The 20,937-nt window shown below is 46.1% G+C and overlaps 1 protein-coding gene across 19 annotated transcripts in view; it reads right to left on the bottom strand.

Moving 5' to 3' along the window:
* LOC118392778 (forkhead box protein P2-like) overlaps positions 1 to 20,937 on the bottom strand; it is a 115,423-nt gene that overhangs the window by 35,262 nt on the left and 59,224 nt on the right. For all 19 annotated transcript variants that reach the window (XM_052460110.1, XM_052460121.1, XM_052460126.1 and 16 more), the window contains 2 exons: positions 11,909 to 11,998; positions 760 to 897 (listed from right to left, as the gene is read on the bottom strand). In XM_052460110.1, the coding sequence (XP_052316070.1) occupies positions 760 to 897; positions 11,909 to 11,998 (228 nt within the window). The remainder of the gene's footprint in view (positions 1 to 759; positions 898 to 11,908; positions 11,999 to 20,937) is intronic.

The following is a 20,937-nucleotide window of genomic DNA, read 5'->3' as shown; positions in this document are numbered from 1 at the left end:
GACTCCTGAAGATAGAGGAGGTACAGTAGGGTAAATAAAAGTCTTATAAAGAATATAAAATCAGTTTCTAGCCTGCATGGGACATCTTCCTGAAACTTCATTCATTCATAAATCCCACTAAAGAGGGTAGTTAATGAAACAATAATTCCCTACTTAAAGCTTTCCTCACTGTAGTCTATCTAGGAAGTAATGATGAAATTACAAGTCAGCTCCTTCCACATATAACCCAGCCTGTCTCACTTCCTGTACTGGCTCCACCCCTCTTTCATTGACTTCCTCATAACTACAGTAACTATGTCTCTATCCTGACACCTTTTACCTTTCCCGAGGGCTCCCAGGAAATAGACCCTCGGAGGGATACAGGTAATTGGTTGTGACGTGGTCAAGTGCGTCACTTCTAGTCTCTCTTTTATAACTGTGTCAAGGGCGCAGCGGGCGTAGATGTACTGTACATTAAGTGTATTGTGAATACAGTGCTACACAGGCAGTGTGTGTGTGTGTGTGTGTGTGTGTGTGTGTGTGTGTGTGTGTGTGTGTGTGTGTGTGTGTGTGTGTGTGTGTGTGTGTGTGTGTGTGTGTGTGTGTGTCTGTGTGTGTGTGTGTGTGTGCGGTTCAATGGGTGCAGGCATTATGTGACCATATGCATGTAACTGTGCGCGTATGACTATGTAACTATGTGTGTGTGTACTGTGGGTGGGTGTGTTACTGTGCGTGTCTCTCTGTGTGTATCTACTAGGTGTGTGTGTATATGTTAGGTACCTGCTGCAGCATCACAGCCTGCTGCTGTTGGAGCAGGGCCTGGAGCTGCTGAGGGGATAGGACCTGCTGCTGGAGGATCTGCTGCATCTGCTGGGGGGTGATCACCTGGGGACTCATCATGGCCACCGACACCGGCACCTGGAGGGTGGGTGAGAGAGAGAGAGAGAGAGAGAGAGAGAGAGAGAGAGAGAGAGAGAGAGAGAGAGAGAGAGAGAGAGAGAGAGAGAGAGAGAGAGAGAGAGAGAGAGAGAGAGAGAGAGAGAGAGAGAGAGAGAGAGAGAGAGAGAGAGAGAGAGAGAGAGAGAGAGAGAGAGAGAGAGAGAGAGAGAGAGAGAGAGAGAGAGAGAGAGAGAGAATTCATCAGGTCTGGCCTCAGAGCCCACTGGGAGCATGGTAATTGGGGACCAAAAGGTAGAGAAAGCATGTCTCCCGTCACCCTTGTGCTGTGGCACTCTGTGCTGAAGGATGGATGGGTGCTGTGCCTTTGTGTTTCCTTGCCTTATTTTTGACAGTCCGCCCGCTGGGAGAAGAGAGGGATTTAAATAGACGTATACCCTAATTAGCTGAACCCTTGAACCGCCTTAGGCATGCCTATCAGTGGCGGCCATTGTGAAACAGCAGGAAAATGCACAGCTCCAAAGTTGATTAAAATAACACAGTTGAAGTGGACACTTGGTATGCACAATCAGCATGCAAGCACCCAGACAGACCCTGGGGTTGGAGATCACTCAGAAAGAGCCTTGGAGAGACAGAGAGGGAGATGATTCTTAGAGAAGCTTTCTCCGAGAGGAAAAGAGCGATTGGTGCTAGTAGACAATTCTGTTTATAGAGTGGAATTACCAGCTGCCTTCCTGCGGAGCACAGAACTTCTGCTACTTCTTCATTCTCACGAAAAGCAGCCAGAGGTTCAATTCTTTCTCCTGACTGACGTGTCCTTTTGAAAAACGTATGACATTTTTTTCAGGTGATAAGAATCATTCCACTACTAGCTGCTGTCAAGACTGCTAGAGAGAACTTCCCCAAAACAAAACAAAGACAGATTGTTCTCAGCCAAAGTCTTGTAAGACAGTAGAGAGTAGAGAGTGACTTTCTAACACCACAGATCAATGACAAAGCAAGAAAGATCCAACTTTTCATTGCTTCTCACTTTGATTGCCTGCATGAGCACACAGCAACAGGGGAATGTAAGCTCTAATGTTTATATCACTTTTTTTTTTCAATTCTTCATACCTGGTATTTAATTTATTTGTATTTTTTACAATGACTGGAATGAAAACAAACGCTGGAACGAGTTTGTTTACTCTTCCACGCTGCAGTGAAGTTTGGAACAAAAACTCAAAGCGGCTGAACGGAGGAATTTGAAACTCTCCCCAGAGTCTTTCACTTTCACCTGTTGGGGCCACGGTTTAATCTGAAAGTGTTATTTGACTGTAAGGGCTTTGAGCATTTTAATATTCTATTACACAGGCTATGATATGACACATCCAACCATTGCAGATGCAGAATAGTCTACCGAACAGTATCTTATGCTAAGATAAGACTGATTAAACCTCTTGCGGGCATCTTTAAAGAACGGGACTGAATCTTTTAGGAAGTAGTCGTGGACATTCCATAGACCTCGCTAATTGCGACATCGTTTAGCACATAGTCGCTACGACAGTATACTACGACGGCATGACAAAAAGGGCCAATAAGACCCTCCTGTCCCCCTGACGTGAAACGCTGCTGTCTAATCAAGCTGCTTGATTACTTTCCATACATCTCTCCTTGTAACCCCCCCCATCTCTCAGGCCTTGACACGTCCTTGTTTTGCTCTTCCCTCCTCTCCTCGGCCCAGGTTCCCCTCTTTGATTAGCTGAGACATTTGCATGGTCACTACACATTTTTCATTTTAGAAGTCATTATGCATTAGCGCTCCTGATCGCCCAGCTTGACTAATCCTGATGAACTGAAAATCACAGCTGAAGGTCAAACTCCATCCCCAGCCCCATCCTCCTCCTCCTCCTCCTCCCCGCCGCACCGCCACATTCGTATTCAAACAAATCCTAGACTGGACACCATTGTTCATTAGGGTCTTAGAGAGAGAGAGGGAGTGTGTGTGTGTGTGTGTGTGTGTGTGTGTGTGTGTGTGTGTGTGTGTGTGTGTGTGTGTGTGTGTGTGTGTGTGTGTGTGTGTGTGTGTGTGTGTGTGTGTGTGTGTGTGTGTGTGTGTGTGTGTATGTGCGTGCGTGCGTGTGTGTGTGTGTGTGTGCGTGTGTGTGTGTGCGTGCGTGTGTGTGAAGGCTGTTGTGGTATAGCAGTAGCCTCACTCTCTTCCGCACTTCGTTAAGCAGACACAAAAGAAAGGGGCCGAACAAAGCAACACAAGTCACAAATGAAACATCTGCACGTAACTAAACGCGCTGTGCTTCCACCTTCAGTGTTATTAAACCTTAAGATACATCGGAGACTTGCAATTACCCTGGGGGCCACCCCGTTGAATAGTGGTGGACAGGATGACAATGCTTTCATTAAAACCCATTAATTGGCTGCTTGAATGAGGATCCTGCGGTTAATGGGGTTGACGAAAGGGGAACCTGGTGTGAGTCTGTTTAAAAAAAAAAATGTAAACATGTAAATAGTGAAAAGACATAACCATACAATATCATATAATGAATCACTACACCACTAAACACCATGTGTTCTGTAAGGGGTGTGTATACATGCATTACTAGCCCAGTTGTACAGGATGGGGATAATACTGTATCTGAACAACAAGCCAGGGAAAAAGCCTACACATCCTGACAAGGAAAACGAGGGGATTCAAAACCGAAAATTGAAAAACAGGCAACAAATGAAGTCACGGAAGTGGCTTTCCCGCTTTCATTAGCTTTTTAGCTAGCGAGTGATGGATGATAATCATCTTCATTTCATCGCTCTTCCCCAAACAAAAAGAGAGGCAGGCGAGGCGGAGGAGAGGAAGGCCCCGGCCCTCGGTTCATTGTTGAAGCCCCAGCACAATGCTAATTCCAGGCATTTAACTGCACGCTTTTCTGCTTGACGTATCAGAGCCTCCAAGATGAAAGACGATAAGTAATTGCTCTCCTGGTTCTTATTCTTCACTGACAACCCATAAATTTAATTTTACACACGTTCATTTACATTTTCGAGTATATGACATGATAATTGCCGGAATATAACACCTCCATTCCGCAGGATACCGCAGCCCGGGCCGGTTGATTGACAAGAGCAGTGAATTGAAAGGAACAGAGGCTGAATTGCTTCTCCTCGAAATGATTTTGCCACGAAGGGACAAAATTAATGAGCATTTACAGGGACCGTCGCCGTCATAAACACGGGCAGACAATGAACGGTCCTCTCACACACAGGATCAGACAACCACCATGATATCCAACAACGCTAGGCTAGCTAGCTACAGTAGCTCTTCTGTCTGCCAAAGGAACTACATCACCAATCTATTCTTAAATGATTTGAAAATTGGCTACATTTGAGGTTGGTAACTGGGGAGGACGGAAATAACAGAAATGGATGTTTCAAAATATATATATTTGGAGTTTTGAGTTTATTTTTACAGGGACAGTGCACATTAATCAACGCTTCAGTAAAAGTGACGGTTTTAGCCAGCCGGCTAATTTTCAACCGCAGTCCCTGGGCAGGTTATTGAAAACAATTACAATAACAATACAGACAAACAATGAGCAACACGTAGCATGCAGACAGAGCAACATATAACAAGCAACACATAGCATCCAGACAGAGAACATAGAGCAAGCAACACGTAGCATGCAGACAGAGAAACATAGAACAAGCAACACGTAGCATCCAGACAGAGAACATAGAGCAAGCAACACGTAGCATGCAGACAGAGAAACATAGAACAAGCAACACGTAGCACGCAGACAGAGAAACATAGAACAAGCAACACGTAGCACGTAGACAGAGAAACATAGAACAAGCAACACGTAGCACGTAGACAGAGAAACATAGAACAAGCAACACGTAGCACGTAGACAGAGCAATAGCGCAAAAAGCAACAAAACAAAATACATAAAAGCAACAGTGTTTCCGCACCTCACGAGCTAACATGGAAAACATGGAAAACATGGAAAACATGGAAAACATGGAAAACATGGAAAGCGGCAATACACACCTAGGGATTTTTGTTCACGAGTCTGATTGGCCTTCGTGATGATGGCTATTGGGCTTTCCATCAAGCACTTTGAGAGCCAGTTTGTAGACAGACTGAATGGGTTTTAATGTTGTACCGCAAGCTTGGGCCCAACTAGTCAAGCAGTATGTTAAGTGGGAGAGTATCATAGATTTGAAGTACAGTTTTGCTACCTCTGTGTATGTGCTAATTGTTCCCCAAATGGGCGTGTTCCAAAATGATCCTACTCCAAATCCTCAAAAAGTAACATGTCATTGGTATGTGGGTTAACATGATTCTAAACAAAACAATACACAGCATGGCAATCAATGCGGCCTCGGGCGCTCTCTGTTTGCTCCCTATTTGTTTATTTCCTTTCCTTTAAGAAAGCTGAGGAAGGCACACGGGGAAGACGATGACTATCAACTTGAACTTTGGAGGACATGTGGTTTGCTGCTTAGGTCCAAAGTCTGAGTGCAGAACAAAGGACCTTTAAATTGGATCCTGATGAGAAAACATTGGCTGCCCCTCACAAGAACAAGCACATCATTAAGGTGCTCTCTCTCGCTCGTCACACTCCGTGCCAGAGAACGAAACAAACCTCTTCACGGCTGCAAAAGGTCAACTTCTTCTCCGGAGAGGAGTGATCAGGTACCTCTAGACTCCGCCAAGGCAGCAGTTGCGTTTTATTTCCGGTGAGAGGCCTCGTATTCTGTTTGATTTGACTGAGAATTGTGCGATTAAAAACGCACCGCCGCTCGGTGGCTCTCTGCATCGAACCGGACCAATGGGCAGATCAATGCACCTTCGGCGATTATACGCAATTGGGCTTATCTTTAGGACAATGGATTTATGAGCAAATCAAATTACACTAAAGTCCGGAGTAGGAGATATCCCGCAGTGTCAGAGTTCAAACTTAAACAATTAAGGGGTGAAAAAAAGACGTGAATTTCTCTCAATTTCGGTAGAATTCACTTAGCGGTAATAAGTGGGGGAAGTTCCCGATTAGATGTGGGACTGAGGCATAAACAGGGCCAGAGATGGGAGAGTGAATGGAGTGAATAACGTTAGGGTCTCTTCAGCACGAGCTAAACGGTCTCAGTGCTGCCACAGATACTGTTAAGATAAATAAAATGAGAAATGGAGGGGCGTAAGGTGGTAATTACTTGAGCTGCTTGGCAGAGACAAGCTTCAGTGTTAATTAAGGTGTTAGAACCATTTCAGCCCAGAGAAGAGAGAGAGATAGAGAGAGGGGATCGAGAGAGAGAGAGAGAGAGAGAGAGAGAGAGAGAGAGAGAGAGAGAGAGAGAGAGAGAGAGAGAGAGAGAGAGAGGATGAAATTCCTCCAGTGTCCCCCACTAATTCATCTCAATCCCGGGCTCCCCAGGGGCCATGGGCCCCAAACTACAGACTCCCTCTGAGCTGCTGAACTTCTGACCCCTCCAGTCCCTTTCAGCTGACACTGCTCATTTACTAACCAATTACTGCCAATGGTGGCATGGCTCTTATTGATAGGGAGCTACTTCACAGCCAGACCACCAAGGCTTCCTCCCAGGCCTCCTTCCCTATCTGCAAGCGTTGCTAACTTTTCAGAACTTCTCAGAGAAGTGGGCATAGTGTTACACATAATGTAATGGCTCTTGCTCATTTACACACACACACACACACACACATACACACACACACACACACACACACACACACACACACACACACACACACACACACACACACACACACACACACACACACACACACACACACACACACACACACACACACACACACACTTCGGATTAGGAGATCACTACTCCAGATTGTCAGGACTAGAGCTAAGTAAATTAGAAAATGTTTTCCCAAATCAGCACAGTATGGGACATGCAATCTATCAAAACATAAAGACACCAATGGCATGAAGTCATCTAATAAAACAGTTGGGGAGGGGGGTTATGGTAGGCTCAGGGGTCCTTCAAAACATATCTATCTATGTGTAGATAACCCTGATTCCCTTTTCATTGATAAAGTGGAGGACATGTATTGTGCTGTACTGTACTGTAGTATGTCACTACAACAGTGTCTATAATAGTGTTTATAGCCTCCAGTGGCTAGTGGAGAGGAGCAGACACACTGTATTATCACACTAGCACACTATACTGTCTTTCCCAGTTGGTATTTCCGAACGGGTTTCCTACCAGTTGTCTTGGTGTGTGCCGTAGTAGCTGGTACTCTTGGAGGGAACAGCAAGTCTGCCTTGCGATGTCCCAGGTACTACAGAGACCACTGGATCAGCCGCTTCATCAAATGACACGCTCTAAATTACAAGTGCTTCAAGCAGCTCAGTGAATTATAGTTCATCACTTGGAAATGCTTCCCACCACCAGGGCTGCTACTCGTATCAGATCTGCCAGGTAGTATCCAATTAACACCCGGGCCAGAATAATCAGATTGCATGTGTAAGGGTCTGGTATAAACTCGCTTATTGCTTCCATGCATCTTCTGTCAGAAGGTACATTTGTTGCTGCTACATCAAAGGTCTGGGGATGGAGCACTTTTTCTTCATGTTTTTTTTCTCCTCTGCCCGCCGCTTGCCTTGGGGTCATATTTCAACTTCTTTTGCATCACAATGATGAACCTCCTCTGTCCTCGCAATTTAGCAATCTTGTCCTGTAGGTGTGTGTAACTAACACAGAGGGGAGGGGAGGGGGGAATAAAATCTTGTTTTCTTGTTACAAAAGCATGCAGTCACCGAGGGTGTTTGAGTAAAAATGTGCTGACACTTTTTTTTCTCTCCTCCTTCTCCAAGAGTCAACAGAAGGCTTCTTCATGAATAATAACAAAATGTTTTTCCGCTGTGATAATTTTTTCTCTCTCCTATTTTGAGATCCTTTCCACTACCAGGGGGAATGCAGAGCAGATAGATATTAATACATGTAAATGTAAAATAACATCCTCAGCCTGCGTTTCCTACCTTATCCACCAATGTCTCTGTAGCCTTTTCTCAGTGTTCCGTGTTCCAGATGGGGGACTATAGTCAGATGAATGTTAAGGAAAGGGGCGTAGGGATATTTCACTGTGATGAGATGTATGGCGGCGACCTTTAAAGCAGTGACACCCACAGGATGGCCCAGTGCCCACAGTCTGATTGGGAGACAGATCTGGAGTCACTAAACCACGTAGAAAGGCAAGAGCCAACATCATATTTATAATACAGCTCCTCTCATCCATAAAACCAACCGACAGCCAACCTGGAACAGTCAGTCATTTTACACGGTTCAGAGTTCAACCACTGTACTGTATGTTCGTACCAGGTGGATTTGGTGGCATGATACTTGGTGTCATTACCGTTAAACTGCCTTAAAAACACGACATAGTGTTGGTTGGCGCACTCCTTGGCAACATTGCATTAAAGAGAAACTGCTTTCGAAAACACCTGTCACGGCTCGGGTTTTGCATGGCTGATGGTTAACCGTCAACTACTAGAGAGTCAGGGAAAGTCAACGAGGGAGGGGCTAGAGAGTCTTCCTATGTCTTTTATGCTAATAGAGCTGAGGGGCAAATCCAATTTTAACCTCGGGCACTGATCTATTGTCTGGGTTGCATAATCTGAAGAGGCATGGAGGGCCGAGCTAGCGACTCCACCACGGGGTGTCTTTGACACACAGAGTGAAGACCTCCTTTGTTAATCTACAGTGCGGTGCGATCACCTCGTTAATGCGCCTCTCACACCGTGTGTGTGTGTGTGTGTGTGTGTGTGTGTGTGTGTGTGTGTGTGTGTGTGTGTGTGTGTGTGTGTGTGTGTGTGTGTGTGTGTGTGTGTGTGTGTGTGTGTGTTGGGCTTGGTCAACCCTCTCCAACGGTCTTCAGAGTAGGTCAGCTGATCACCCCCCACCTTCTTTATGCTGTGTTCATCAATGTGACATGTCCTACCGCCATGGCAGCCCCTCACTCCCTGACCTGTACACGCTGATCCAGCCCATATACAGCTGTTTACTCAACCCCCCCCCCGAAAACACCTAACGTGCCTACCAGACGGCGCGGCGCCATCGTTGTTCAGCGCACACGTTATACATGTGTCACCGTGCCAGGCTTTGTGGTGTACCCAGCGTGTTAAAGGCACATACGTCCCAGGCGGATCGCTAAGGCGGCCAGGGCCCAGCCCACATCAAGGGAGGAGGGAATCAGACAATAGAAAACAAACAAACTACCAAGGGCCTTATCAACGGCGTCTGACAACTTGAGATGGTGATTTGGTTCGGGAGAACAATTGTCAGACTGCAAAGGCCTCGGTAATCCTCCCTTCCCTATTCGTCATCTCGCCCGTCTCTTTATTTGTATTCCAAATGTCAGTGTATAAATGCGTTCGGGGAGATAGATATTGCCACAGTGAGAGGGAGGGTATAACAGTAGAACAGAGACGAGAGGGTGTTGTGTGCCTTGGGAAATCCTTGTAAGCAGCATGGTGAAGGCGAGGGGATTTACTGGGAGAAATAGGTGTTTATTGAGCGCTCCCATGGGCTTACTGGGTAATGATAGACCTGTCACATTACGCAAATGTGGAAAAGCAGCTTGTGTCGCCGCGTCAACACCGCGATGAACCACCGGATAGAATTAGTCAGGCGCGAGCCTTTAGCCGTTAATACAAGTAATTAAAATTGCGAGCTGATGCATTTATATGCTTGTGTACTAAATAATCTACAGTGTATTTTGTCTTCCCTGCTCTTAAATACTGGAAAACGCTGGGATTTTATCAGTGACTTAGAAGTGTATAAGCAGTAAGCAGGCCTGTCACACTCATATTAATCCATTCCATGTTTCTAGCTGCTTTAATAAGACAAGGGGATCAATTTCTCTGATACCTGCAGAGGAACACATGCATTTGGTTTTGCTGGTGACTCAATCACGACAGGTGCTATTGAAGCGTGGAAGACATGGAGCTTTTTGGCCTTGTAATCCAGGTAAATAAAAGCTAGATTGTTGGGTAAACTCAATTGGAAGATCGATAAAAGTGTTCCATATGAACATTTGACAGTGTTATTACGAATCTCTTGGGCGACGTGGGCCCTGAATAGTTACATTATCGCGTACAGCATACATACTGTACTACTTATCGTGCCTTTTGACTACGATCCAAATATTCATTATTAACAATAGAAAGACAAGTCAAAATGGCGGACTCGGGAAATAAAACCGCACAGCTAAAGCAACAATCAAAGCAACGTGGTGTCGAGTTGATATACACCTGAACACAACGGGCTAGCCTACTACCGCTCTACAAAGACTTTCTGTCCGGACAACTTAAAACAAAGAGGTGAAGACGTCAATAAAGGCCGGATCAACAGATGGATTAACTAGAGTCACTACACGCTGCTCACACGGCCCCCGATTCATATTGATTCATATCGCTAACATGAGGAGAGGATGGGAGTAAGCAAATGTAAATATTCAATATTTACCATTCTCTCTGCTGTTATTAGAGCCTGTGGATCGGTCATGGACCTGCTGCTGGCGCTATCACAGAGACTTACCCCCCCATCCAATACTATTCCCCACAAGTATTGCACAAGTACAGCAATTTGCAGATCACTCACTGGGTTGTGAAATCCATCATTTTCTGTATGCAGTGCGCCCAACTGGTGAAACGCTATGGACCTAACAATACTGTACAGAAATAGAGAATAGAGTGCTTTTGTTTGATAAACAATTAATATCTTCAAACTGCCAGCAATGCTCATTTCTTTGCGTGAAGCACGAAAGAAAAATGATCCTTGAATGAACGAGCCTGGTAATATTAACACTTCTCGACACGGGCACATGTCCTCGACTTGAATTATCTCAATGAAAAAGAAAGTGTGAGGACGTTGCTTGCACCTTTATCTTTTCGCCACCATGTAATGAGGTACACAGGAGTGTGACTCCAATCGAAGGTGTCGCCATTGTTAAGACTCTGCGAAAAAATGTTAACGATGAGGTTAAAGCCAATTTTCCCCCATCTCTCATTAAATGCACAGGGCTAGTAATGAGGTAAACCAGTGCTCCTTGATAGCACTTATTAGCCGAGTGGAGGGCACACACTCTCGCACTTCAATTTGAACCCTCCCTGACAAAAAAAAAAAAAAAAAAAAAAAAACTTGAGAAGCAGTCGCAGATGTCAAGAGGCTTACGTAACCGTGAAGCTAGCAGAGCAAATAACCGTCTCATTGTTGATTAAATGAGCGGAGTGATAGATCCCCCGTGTGACTGTGGATGGAGAGAAGGAAGAAACCGGGATAAAGGAGAGAATAACGGGAGGAGTGAAGGAAGACAGGAGCAGATGATGCCGTGTGACTGTGGATGGAGAGAAGGAAGAAACCGGGATAAAGGAGAGAATAACGGGGAGGAGTGAAGGAAGACAGGAGCAGATGATGCCGTGTGACTGTGCCCTTCATGCAAACCGCTGACAACCAAAATAGACCGTGGCTATGAATCGATAAGGCAAAATGAGCGTTGAGGAGTTCAAATGACAGCTAGTTAAAATGAGTTGCCTTGGACAACCCCCTGGATTCAATCGGACGCGTTGTGCATGCAAGTCACCTCTGGACCTGGTGGCGTTGCAATAGTATGGATCAATTGTGGAAAAGTGTTGCGTTTCATATCGTTTGCGTTTCATTCCATACAATAACTTTTATCTTCACACAAAGAAAGAAAATGCTTCAGAATACTTGATCGTCTTTCACCCCCACCCTAATTCTATTACATCTGGTGAAAGATATAAAAATAAGACAATGTGTGGAGATTTGACCACCGAACGTTGGAAAAACAGAGGCTGACAAATCGATTTGTTTCCTTGTGTATAAAACAGCTCGCTTTGCTTTGAGGACAGGCTGTCCCAGGTTTGCGAATTCCAATGACAGGTTCCAGAATTGCATTGCCAAATCAAACACACTTGTGGAGCAGAGGAAATCTTCTTTCCGAGACAGCATGTATTATGGATGGATTTAAGAGATTAGTGACCATGCTGCTCACCTGCAATGGACGCTGTTTGTCGTTGTTCTTTGGAGATTTCAGGCCACTGCCTGGCTGTTGTAAGAGTAATTGCCTCGCTGCTTGTAGGGCCTGGAGAGGAAGAAAGAGAAGAGAACATGGATAGGGAGAGAGAGACAAGGGGGAGAGAGCAGGGAGAGATAGGGATGGGGAAGAGACAGAGGGGGAGACAAAGAGAGGGGGAGACAACGAGAGGGGGAGAAAAACAGAAGAGAGAGACAAAGAGACAAAAGATAACATTAGATTTCTTTGGGATGACAACCAACCATAACATCTGAAAATATGAATACAAGCTATTAAATTAGCCAAAATCTGTCAAGAAATATTGTCCAATATTTTCAGCGACACTCTCTGACATGGCTTACAGTACGCCAGAGATCCATTTTTGTGATAATTCACACAGAGCCATGATCAAGGATAAATACAGTTTGTCTAAAGCACCCTTGAAGAGGCGGTTGGAGAAAAAAAAGCAAGGCGTCAGTAGAATTGACCTGTCTAGTGTGTGCTCAACTGAAATATCCACTTCTCGGCAAATTACTAGTCCATTTGCATATTCATAATATCAATCTGAAGTAGAGGCAGGCGATGTGGAGTGTTCCTAGAAGCCGTAATTAAAGTTGACAAAATCAACATCAGATTACCTTTGGAGTGAATTAACTAGGAGGCCAGGTTTAACACTATGCATTAACGCTGCTTATGTGCATGAAGGGAGAGAGAGAGAGAGAGAGAGAGAGAGGGAGAGGGAGAGGGAGAGCGAGGGAGAGAGAGACAGGGAGTGAGGGAGGAAGGGAGAGAGAGAGAGAGAGAGAGAGAGAGAGAGAGAGAGGGGGGAGAGGGAGAGAGAGAGGGGGGGAGAGAGAGAGAGAGAGAGAGAGAGAGAGGGGAGGGAGAGAGAGAGAGAGAGAGAGAGAGAGAGAGAGAGAGAGAGAGAGAGAGAGAGAGAGAAGCCCTTTCTCTGCCAGATTAAATTGGCTCACATGCTGTTTACATGGCAGAGAGAATTATAAAATCACACTCCGGAAATGTTAAACATCTATCATCAACACCTAGACATGACTGATAGATTTATAGACAGGCTTGATTTCCCAGACACTTTCAGGGTGCGATGAGAAGATACAGTACACTACATGGGCCTCGGTTGTATGTCTGACAAGTACAAAACTCATATGGTATGATGGCTACCTACTCCTCCACATCTGACGAAAGTCAATATGCCAGAAAGGCCATTGAGAGCAGATGGCAGCAGCATACTGTAGAATAAATATCCTTCCAAAAGTAAAACAGAAGCATACCGTTAAAAACACAAAAACAACACAACACCTTCACAGGTGTTTATTTTTGAGTGAAGGAGAAGAAGAAGAAGAAGAAGAAGAAGAAGAAGAAGGGAAAAAACAAATCTCCTTCAGATGGAGAGTGACACTTCTTCCTCCCTGAGAATCATGGGGCCTTGTTTTATTTTCCTGGTGCTTGCCAGTATCCATGACAACAGCTGCTTTGACAGGATGTGCATATGGCACTGCACTGCCAGCTGGTGTGAACAATGTTTGAACTAGTACATTGAGATGCTGAGCAAACAGGGGAGAGGAGAGAGGGAGAGAGACAGACGAGAGAGAGAGAGGGACAAGAGTGAGATGGAGAGAGAGAGAGAGAGACAGAGAGAGAGAGAGAGAGAGAGAGAGAGAGAGAGAGAGAGAGAGAGAGAGAGAGAGAGAGAGAGAGAGAAAGAGAGAGAGAGGGAAGAGCCAGAGAGACAGAAAGAGAGAGGGAGCAAGGGTTGCCGCGTCTTAACCCTCTGGGACGGCAGCCATCCCCCTGATCAATTATGAAAAGACAGAGCAAGGGGGCTGGGGCCGGGGAGGGCTGGGGCTGCCAGTCTGTCTGCTGGAAGCTCACAGGAGCCAGACGCGCTGAACCAAGGTAAACAAACACAATGCAGTGGCGCTGGGTTCTAACTTGCATTGATCCGTCTACCTCAGAAGGACGAGCCTCAGATTCAGCCTCAGCCTCAGCTGAAACCCACCAGTGTGATGAGCCATGGCCTTCTACTTCACAAGAAACTCAGAGACAGACAAAAAAAATCACCAACATCTACCAGGGTTGGCAGTACTACCTCTGTCACTGTTTGTCGGTCTTTCTACGCTTTGCTTGGGCTTTTAGAATGAAGGAGAAATTCAGATTTGGTTTCCGATTTTAAATGATGTTCGCATTTGTGTGACGGAACAAATGTGAACAATAAACAACTTTCCCCGGTTTCGACACTTCCGAGAAATCAGGGTAGTACTAAAATGTGGCTCCAACGAATCTACATTTGACAGTGACATTGGGCTACTTTCTGAGACCCAAGTCCAGCACTGATGCCTGATTCACAATACAGTACCAAACAGAACCACTACCGAGTGGCTGGGGTTGTTTTGCCCCCTGCAGTGTGAATCAGCAGGAGGAAATGCTTCTCTGTCCTTGGAATCAACACGGACTGTTTTCCGCTGAACTGTAGAAAAACAGAGACAAGAAAGTCACTCAATACAAGACAAGGGGTCAGAGGTGAAGAGGAGGAGAACAGGACAGGGAATGAGCCATTTTAATGGTGCTTTCGATATCGGCCCTGACGGCGTTGCGACTGGGAGTGTACAGCTCAACTCGATTCAAGCTTATTAGAGGAGAACTCTGGTCACAATCTAGAATTGTACTTTTCTCACGCACTCCGCATCAACACAGCCCCGCTGTCGGGAAGCAGCGCGGGAGTTTGCGAGGCCTTAAAACTGACAGGAAAGTCATCGGCGTAGCCGAGGTTACGTTTCTCCTACTGTCAGTATTTCTGAATATTCAGTCGTTACTGGGGGAAAGCAGCCATCCGTTTTCACCATCCATATAGACTTGGCCTAACTCCACACACACAGAGCTCTCTCCCCCCTCTCCTCTCTTCTCGTCTCTTCTCCGCCTGACTATACAAAGCAGGCATGCCAAGAAAAGTCATCAAAAGTTTTTGCTGAAGACTCGCGACGGCGCACAGACAAAACATACAGAGCTGTCCTCCTATTTAACCTGGGTTGCTATGCACGGAAAATGACATCTCCTGTCTGTTAATGCACACACTGTATAAACAGAACAATGTCGCGCATTCTTGAGACGGCTGTAAGGGGCCTGCGAAAGAGCTCTGGCTCTAACATAAATAACAAGGCACTCAGAACGGCATATTTGATGTTGATATCCATCGCTGGGGATAGAAGACAAAAAAAATAAACACACACACACATACTGAGACACACACACACACACACACACACACACACACACACACACACACACACACACACACACACACACACACACACACACACACACACACACACACACACACACACACACACACACACACACACACACACACACACACACACACACACACACACACAGAAAAGGCTACGGCTCCACCGACTGATCCTTAGGAAAATAAGATTCAGCCCAAATGGATGTGGTGTAATTGGTTTCAGATAGCCAGGTCAGGAGAAATGAATTCAGGCAACTATTATGCGAAACGGAGGGAGAAACTAGAATGTTTACACAGGCACTCCCCCCTGCTACATGAATAGGCGTGCAGAGATCACTGCAAAGAGGAGAGAGACAGCCTAAAGAAACATATGTCAGCCATATCCCCCCCCTCAGTCCACAGCCTGTGTTTAGACTTAATGCAGAGAGGTAATAAGGAACACATCACAATGCACCTTTGTGGGGGGTAGGGGGGGGGCATTCCAACATCTTAAACAAGCATGAAATACATTAGCGGCTCGTCATGACTGGCCACACCATTACAAATCTACAGATTGCTTATGGTGACTGTGTTTTATCTTAGGCCAGGGAGAAATAAGTCATCTGAAGGAATGCCACTCGTTCCAATACGTATACTAGTGACTGTATGAAATGCACCCTGAAATCAGAATTACGGTATATCAAAAGGAACCGTGACATTGTATTTGGATTGGGGATGTCACTTCCTGAACTGCACAGGTGGTGGACGTTCTAGTCATTAAAGAATGTAGAGTACCTGTATGATGCTACTTCCTTACTGTGTGTGTGCGTGTGCGTGTGCGTGTGTGTGTGTGTGTGTGTGTGTGCGTGCGTGCGCGCGCGTGCGTGTGTGTGTGTGTAACAGTAGTCCCCATCCTCTGTGCAGAGCAGAGGGCTGCTGTTCAACAAGACTCTGTCATCCAGAACATCTCCAAGCAGACATGTCCTACTAGACACCAGACCCTGGGCTTATCTCCACTTACCCTCCCTTCACTGCTACCGGGAAACACAGCTCGACAACAGACAGAGGGGGAGGACAAAAAAAAGACGAGTGCAACACTTTTTCAAGCCAGGAGAGAGAGGGGAGTCGCATGCCGCGGAAAACAAGACACAAACAGTTTAAGCTGAACAAACAAACAGGGGCTGATTGGATTGCGGCCTGCCGGCGGTACGGCTGCAGTAGATAGCATAGGAGGGCCTGACACTACGCAGCAAAATATTGACACCACATTGCGTTATGTTAGTGGATTCAGGATAGAACAGAGGCTAAGGCTTCCTTGGAGGGGCTGGTGGGATGAAGAGGGGGATAAAAAACATTCTACACAGTTCATGAATGCAGAAGTGGATGGACTTTCATGAAAACAAGCAAAGTGTGACCTGGTGCCGTCGTAACGATGGAATTGGAATCCTGTTGAAGTCTTTCACTGGATCAAACAGGAAGACAGACGCATGAATGACATCTGCATACAAAGTGTGTTGTGTATTCTGTACACAAAATCGTCCAATTAGTCTGACACAGGACCAAAGCCTCTGTCTGGTTGTCTGGTGTATCCTCGTATTGATTCCCCTAACTGAAGTGACTTACTAGCAGGAGTAGAAAGATTTGTATCCCTTTCATAAAAGGTCACCCAGAACAGTAATGCACCAGTGGCTTCAACAATACCTGGCAGTGGTTCCCTTATCACCCCCAGCTCCACAAAGCCCATTCCAACACAATACAGGGGGATTCGCCTGCACTCTGCTTGACTGGCTCCTCAAAATAGAAACCATTACGGGAAAATAACGACACCTTTCAGACTGGAGTTACAGGAACAAACTGTAGCAGAGTCGGAGGACACAGATGCATGGAGCGGAGAGCTTGACTAAGGCCCAACAAACAAGAGGTAAACAAAAGTCAGTGAGTTGGTGGATCAGCATCGGAGGGAGGGGAGAGAGAGTTCACACAAATAAATCATGCCATTGTCTCATACTTGGGGGGGAAAAAGAACTGCTTGTTGTGGAATCAGAGGATAGTGTTTTTCTACGGGTTGTTGTGGAGAGGGACAAACGCACGCACGCACGCACGCGTGTGCACACACACACGCACGCACACACACACACGCACGCACACACGCAAGCACGCACGCAAGCACGCGCACACACACACGCACACACGCAAGCACGCGCGCAAGCACGCAAGCACACACACACGCACACACGCAAGCACACACACACACACACACACACACACACACACACACACACACACACACACACACACACACACACACACACACACACACACACACACACACACACACACACACACACACACACACCACACCTGAGCAGTAGAGGTGGGGGAGAGGATGTGGGAGTAATGAGCATTTTTATGTATGAGTCAATAAATCAACAGAGTCTGCAAAGGTGGAAGGAGCAAGAGAGCGAGGGAGCAGTCCGTCGAGAATCTGCTTCAGCCACAGGACGGAAAGGCGAGCTAACCAGCAGAACAATGGGCTTCTGTGTGCTGCTCTGCTCTGCTTCCTCCGTCTGGTGCCACGACTCACTACTAACAGAGCAAAAGTCTCTCTCTTTCTACGTCCGTTTCTCTCTCTCTCTCTCGTTCTGTCTGTTTCTTCCTCCCCCTCCCTCTCTATCTTTATCCCCCCTCTATCTCTCACTCAGTAATTCTCTCTATAAGAATTCCTTCAATTTCATTCTTCTTTCTTTCTTCCCTTCTTTCTCTCTCCTCCTCCCTCTCTCTCCTTGTTTATTGATCCTCTAGATTAAGAATCCCAGGGCGAGGGATTGTAACACACAAACAATGGAAATGATTTTGGGGGTGTGCTTATTTGCCTTCCCCTTGCATCTATTTGGCCTGTGTCTGTAGACAATTATGCTTCCCCAGCCCCAGACTCAGGTGCTAATAACGAAGGACAAATAGAATCATATGTGTAAACTTCCCCCTCTGATGAAAATTTATATTAACTTTCTGCCACTGTAAACAGAGCCGGCATAGCTCAGCCCTCCCCAGTGAATTGGAAGATGAATTCAGTCATTGCTACCCCAGGAAGCTGTGCACTTATAGGGGAAGGGAGGGGGGTAGAAAATATGGAATCCTGCTCCATTGTGCAACCTCACACTTATTTTTCCAGCTCGGGAGAGAGACAAAACATGGGTCTACTCAGCCCATCAGTGGAGAGAGAGAGAGAGGGAGAGAGAGAGAGAGAGAGAGAGAGAGAGAGAGAGAGAGAGAGAGAGAGAGAGAGAGAGAGAGAGGGAGAGGGGAGAGGGAGAGGGAGAGAGAGAGAGAGAGAGAGAGAGAGAGAGAGGGAGGGAGAGAGAGAGAGTATTCTATTCTATCCATCCGCCCTGGCGGAGAGAGAAACGGTGCCAGCAATAACACACCAAACAAAGCGAGCCTGCCATCGTTCACTGCAACCACAAACATTCATACACTTCCCACCTCCTGTCATGGATATTCTGTGCAAATACAAGGAAATCGTGTCTATGGAGCGCGCATAATAGTTTACAGTTTGCCAGCAACCTGTGAGGTGAACTTATACACCACACGAAACACACTGCTGCGAGTCAGAGAACCACCTGACATCATCTCGATGCATCTCTTCCCTGTTTCTTCCCTTATGAAATTCTATTTATCCCGCTTCTCTTCTGGTGGTTCTAGTAAAGCCTTCACTTTCAACTGCAGTATATATCACTGGGTTTAGATAAGGTGACTCATGGGCCATTGACAGCTCTTTTATCTGCTCGTCTTAGGGAAGTCCTTTACAGCTGAACAACTGAAAGCTACCACAATCTACTATGAAAAAGAGAAGAGACTGCCTTTCACTTACACCTGAGGGAGGTGTGTGGAGAGAGAGTGTATGTGTGAGTGTATGTGTACGTGCGTACGTGCATGCCTAGTGTGTGTGTACACAGCAGGGGTGGGCAAACTTTTTGGCTTGAGGGTCACATCGGGATTTTGACATTTTGAAATTCAACGGAGGGCTGCATTTTTGGGGGGACAAATTGTTTGTTAAAATCAATTAAAATCACAGCGGTCTAAGACACTCCATCCCATTGCTTGAAGCTTCACTACAGACCCGGGTTCAATCCCAGGCTGTGTCACAGCTGGCCGTGACCCATGAGGTGGCGCACAATTGGCCCAGCGTCGTCCGGGTTAGGAGAGGGTTTGGCAGGCCGAGATCTCCTTGTCCCATCGAGCTCTAGCGCACGCAGACACGGTCACCAGGTGTATGGTGTTTCCTCTGACACATTGGTGCGTATGGCTTCCGGGTTAAGCGAGCATTGTCTCAAGATGCAGTGCGGCTTGGCTGGGTCGTGTTTCGGAGGACGCACGGCTCTCGACCTTTGCCTCTCGACCACGGCTCTCGACCTTTGCGATGGGACAAGACTGTAACTACCAATTGGATACCTAGAAATTGGGGGAAATTTTAAATATATATATATATATTTTTTATGTCTTGCAAGCTGTACTTTGCCCCCCGGTATACAGTATATGTGTTGGGGTGTGTGTGTATGTGCATGCCTGTGTTTGACTGCACCCTACCACTTCTTAATGGTTCAGCCACACACTTGATTCACTTGATTCCCCCTTCAAGTGATTATGATCCATCTCCTTTTCACAGTTCCAGATGGCTGAACATCACACAGTTGGAAGAATACCTACTATTAAACGTTGCATGAAAAGCATCTACAGTTCATTTAGAGCAGGGCAGGCCAGTGGAAACAGCAATGCTTGGAAAGCATTTGGATTGTAGCTAAAACGTGTGTGTTTCTGAGCGCTAGGGGAAGACAGAATTAAGTTGTTTTCCTCCATCAGTGTTCTGTTTGTGTCTGTCTTTAATGACGGGGAGTTACTAAGTGGCTCCCGCACCAAAGTGGACGGCCGGAGGCTACGAGCGTTCTGACTACGGCACAGGAGTGCAGGGAACCTTTCAACGGCATCGACGGAAGATGATGTGTTTGTGCAGGATGTCAATAAGAATACACATGCCTAAAATGATAAACACACACACACAGACATGCATGCACACACAGACACACACATGCGGACACGCATACGCATACGCACACGCACACACACACACACACACACACTACACTACACTGCCAAAAACCTTGAGTCATAATAGGACTGTAAACAAAATCTAACTGAAATGAAAATATGAGAGTAAAGCTTCACCACATCCAACTCATTATTACCAATGCCAAAAACAGGCCTGGGCCCATATCTGAATGTTTTATTAACTAACTATCCTTGAGCTTGTTTGCAGGGTTTAATCCCCCCTATTAACACCCATCATTACCAAATCACCTTGACGCACCCCTATTGCTTATCATTGGGTATCAACCAAAGTGGACTTAACCAGGAATCATATACTGTCCATGAATGACAAGAGCATCTTTCGTTTGGCATTAAGTAGATTGAAACCTTGCCTCTTAGCCTTCCACAGAAATGGAGCTTTTAGACAACGGGGATAATCAGCTCCAGTGTGCTTTGCTGTAGCCAGTTGATCACACCCCCTCGGAGGCTCTCATGCTGCAGGTCAATAGAGTGAGTCTGGACCTGGCTGGGGCTCAGGTTGTGTGGTAAGTGTTACCTCCAGGGTCGATTAAATGCAACTCTGACCTTAGCTGTAAATGACTTAACCTTAATGACTGCATGACTAACCCAATAGCCATTGGGCTGAGTGTGGAGCTAGGCTAGTACTGTGTATGGGCTG

Source organism: Oncorhynchus keta, chromosome 13 (genome assembly GCF_023373465.1).
Source record: "Oncorhynchus keta strain PuntledgeMale-10-30-2019 chromosome 13, Oket_V2, whole genome shotgun sequence".
NCBI lineage: Eukaryota > Metazoa > Chordata > Actinopteri > Salmoniformes > Salmonidae > Oncorhynchus > Oncorhynchus keta.
This window is presented reverse-complemented; position numbering and strand designations above follow the sequence as displayed.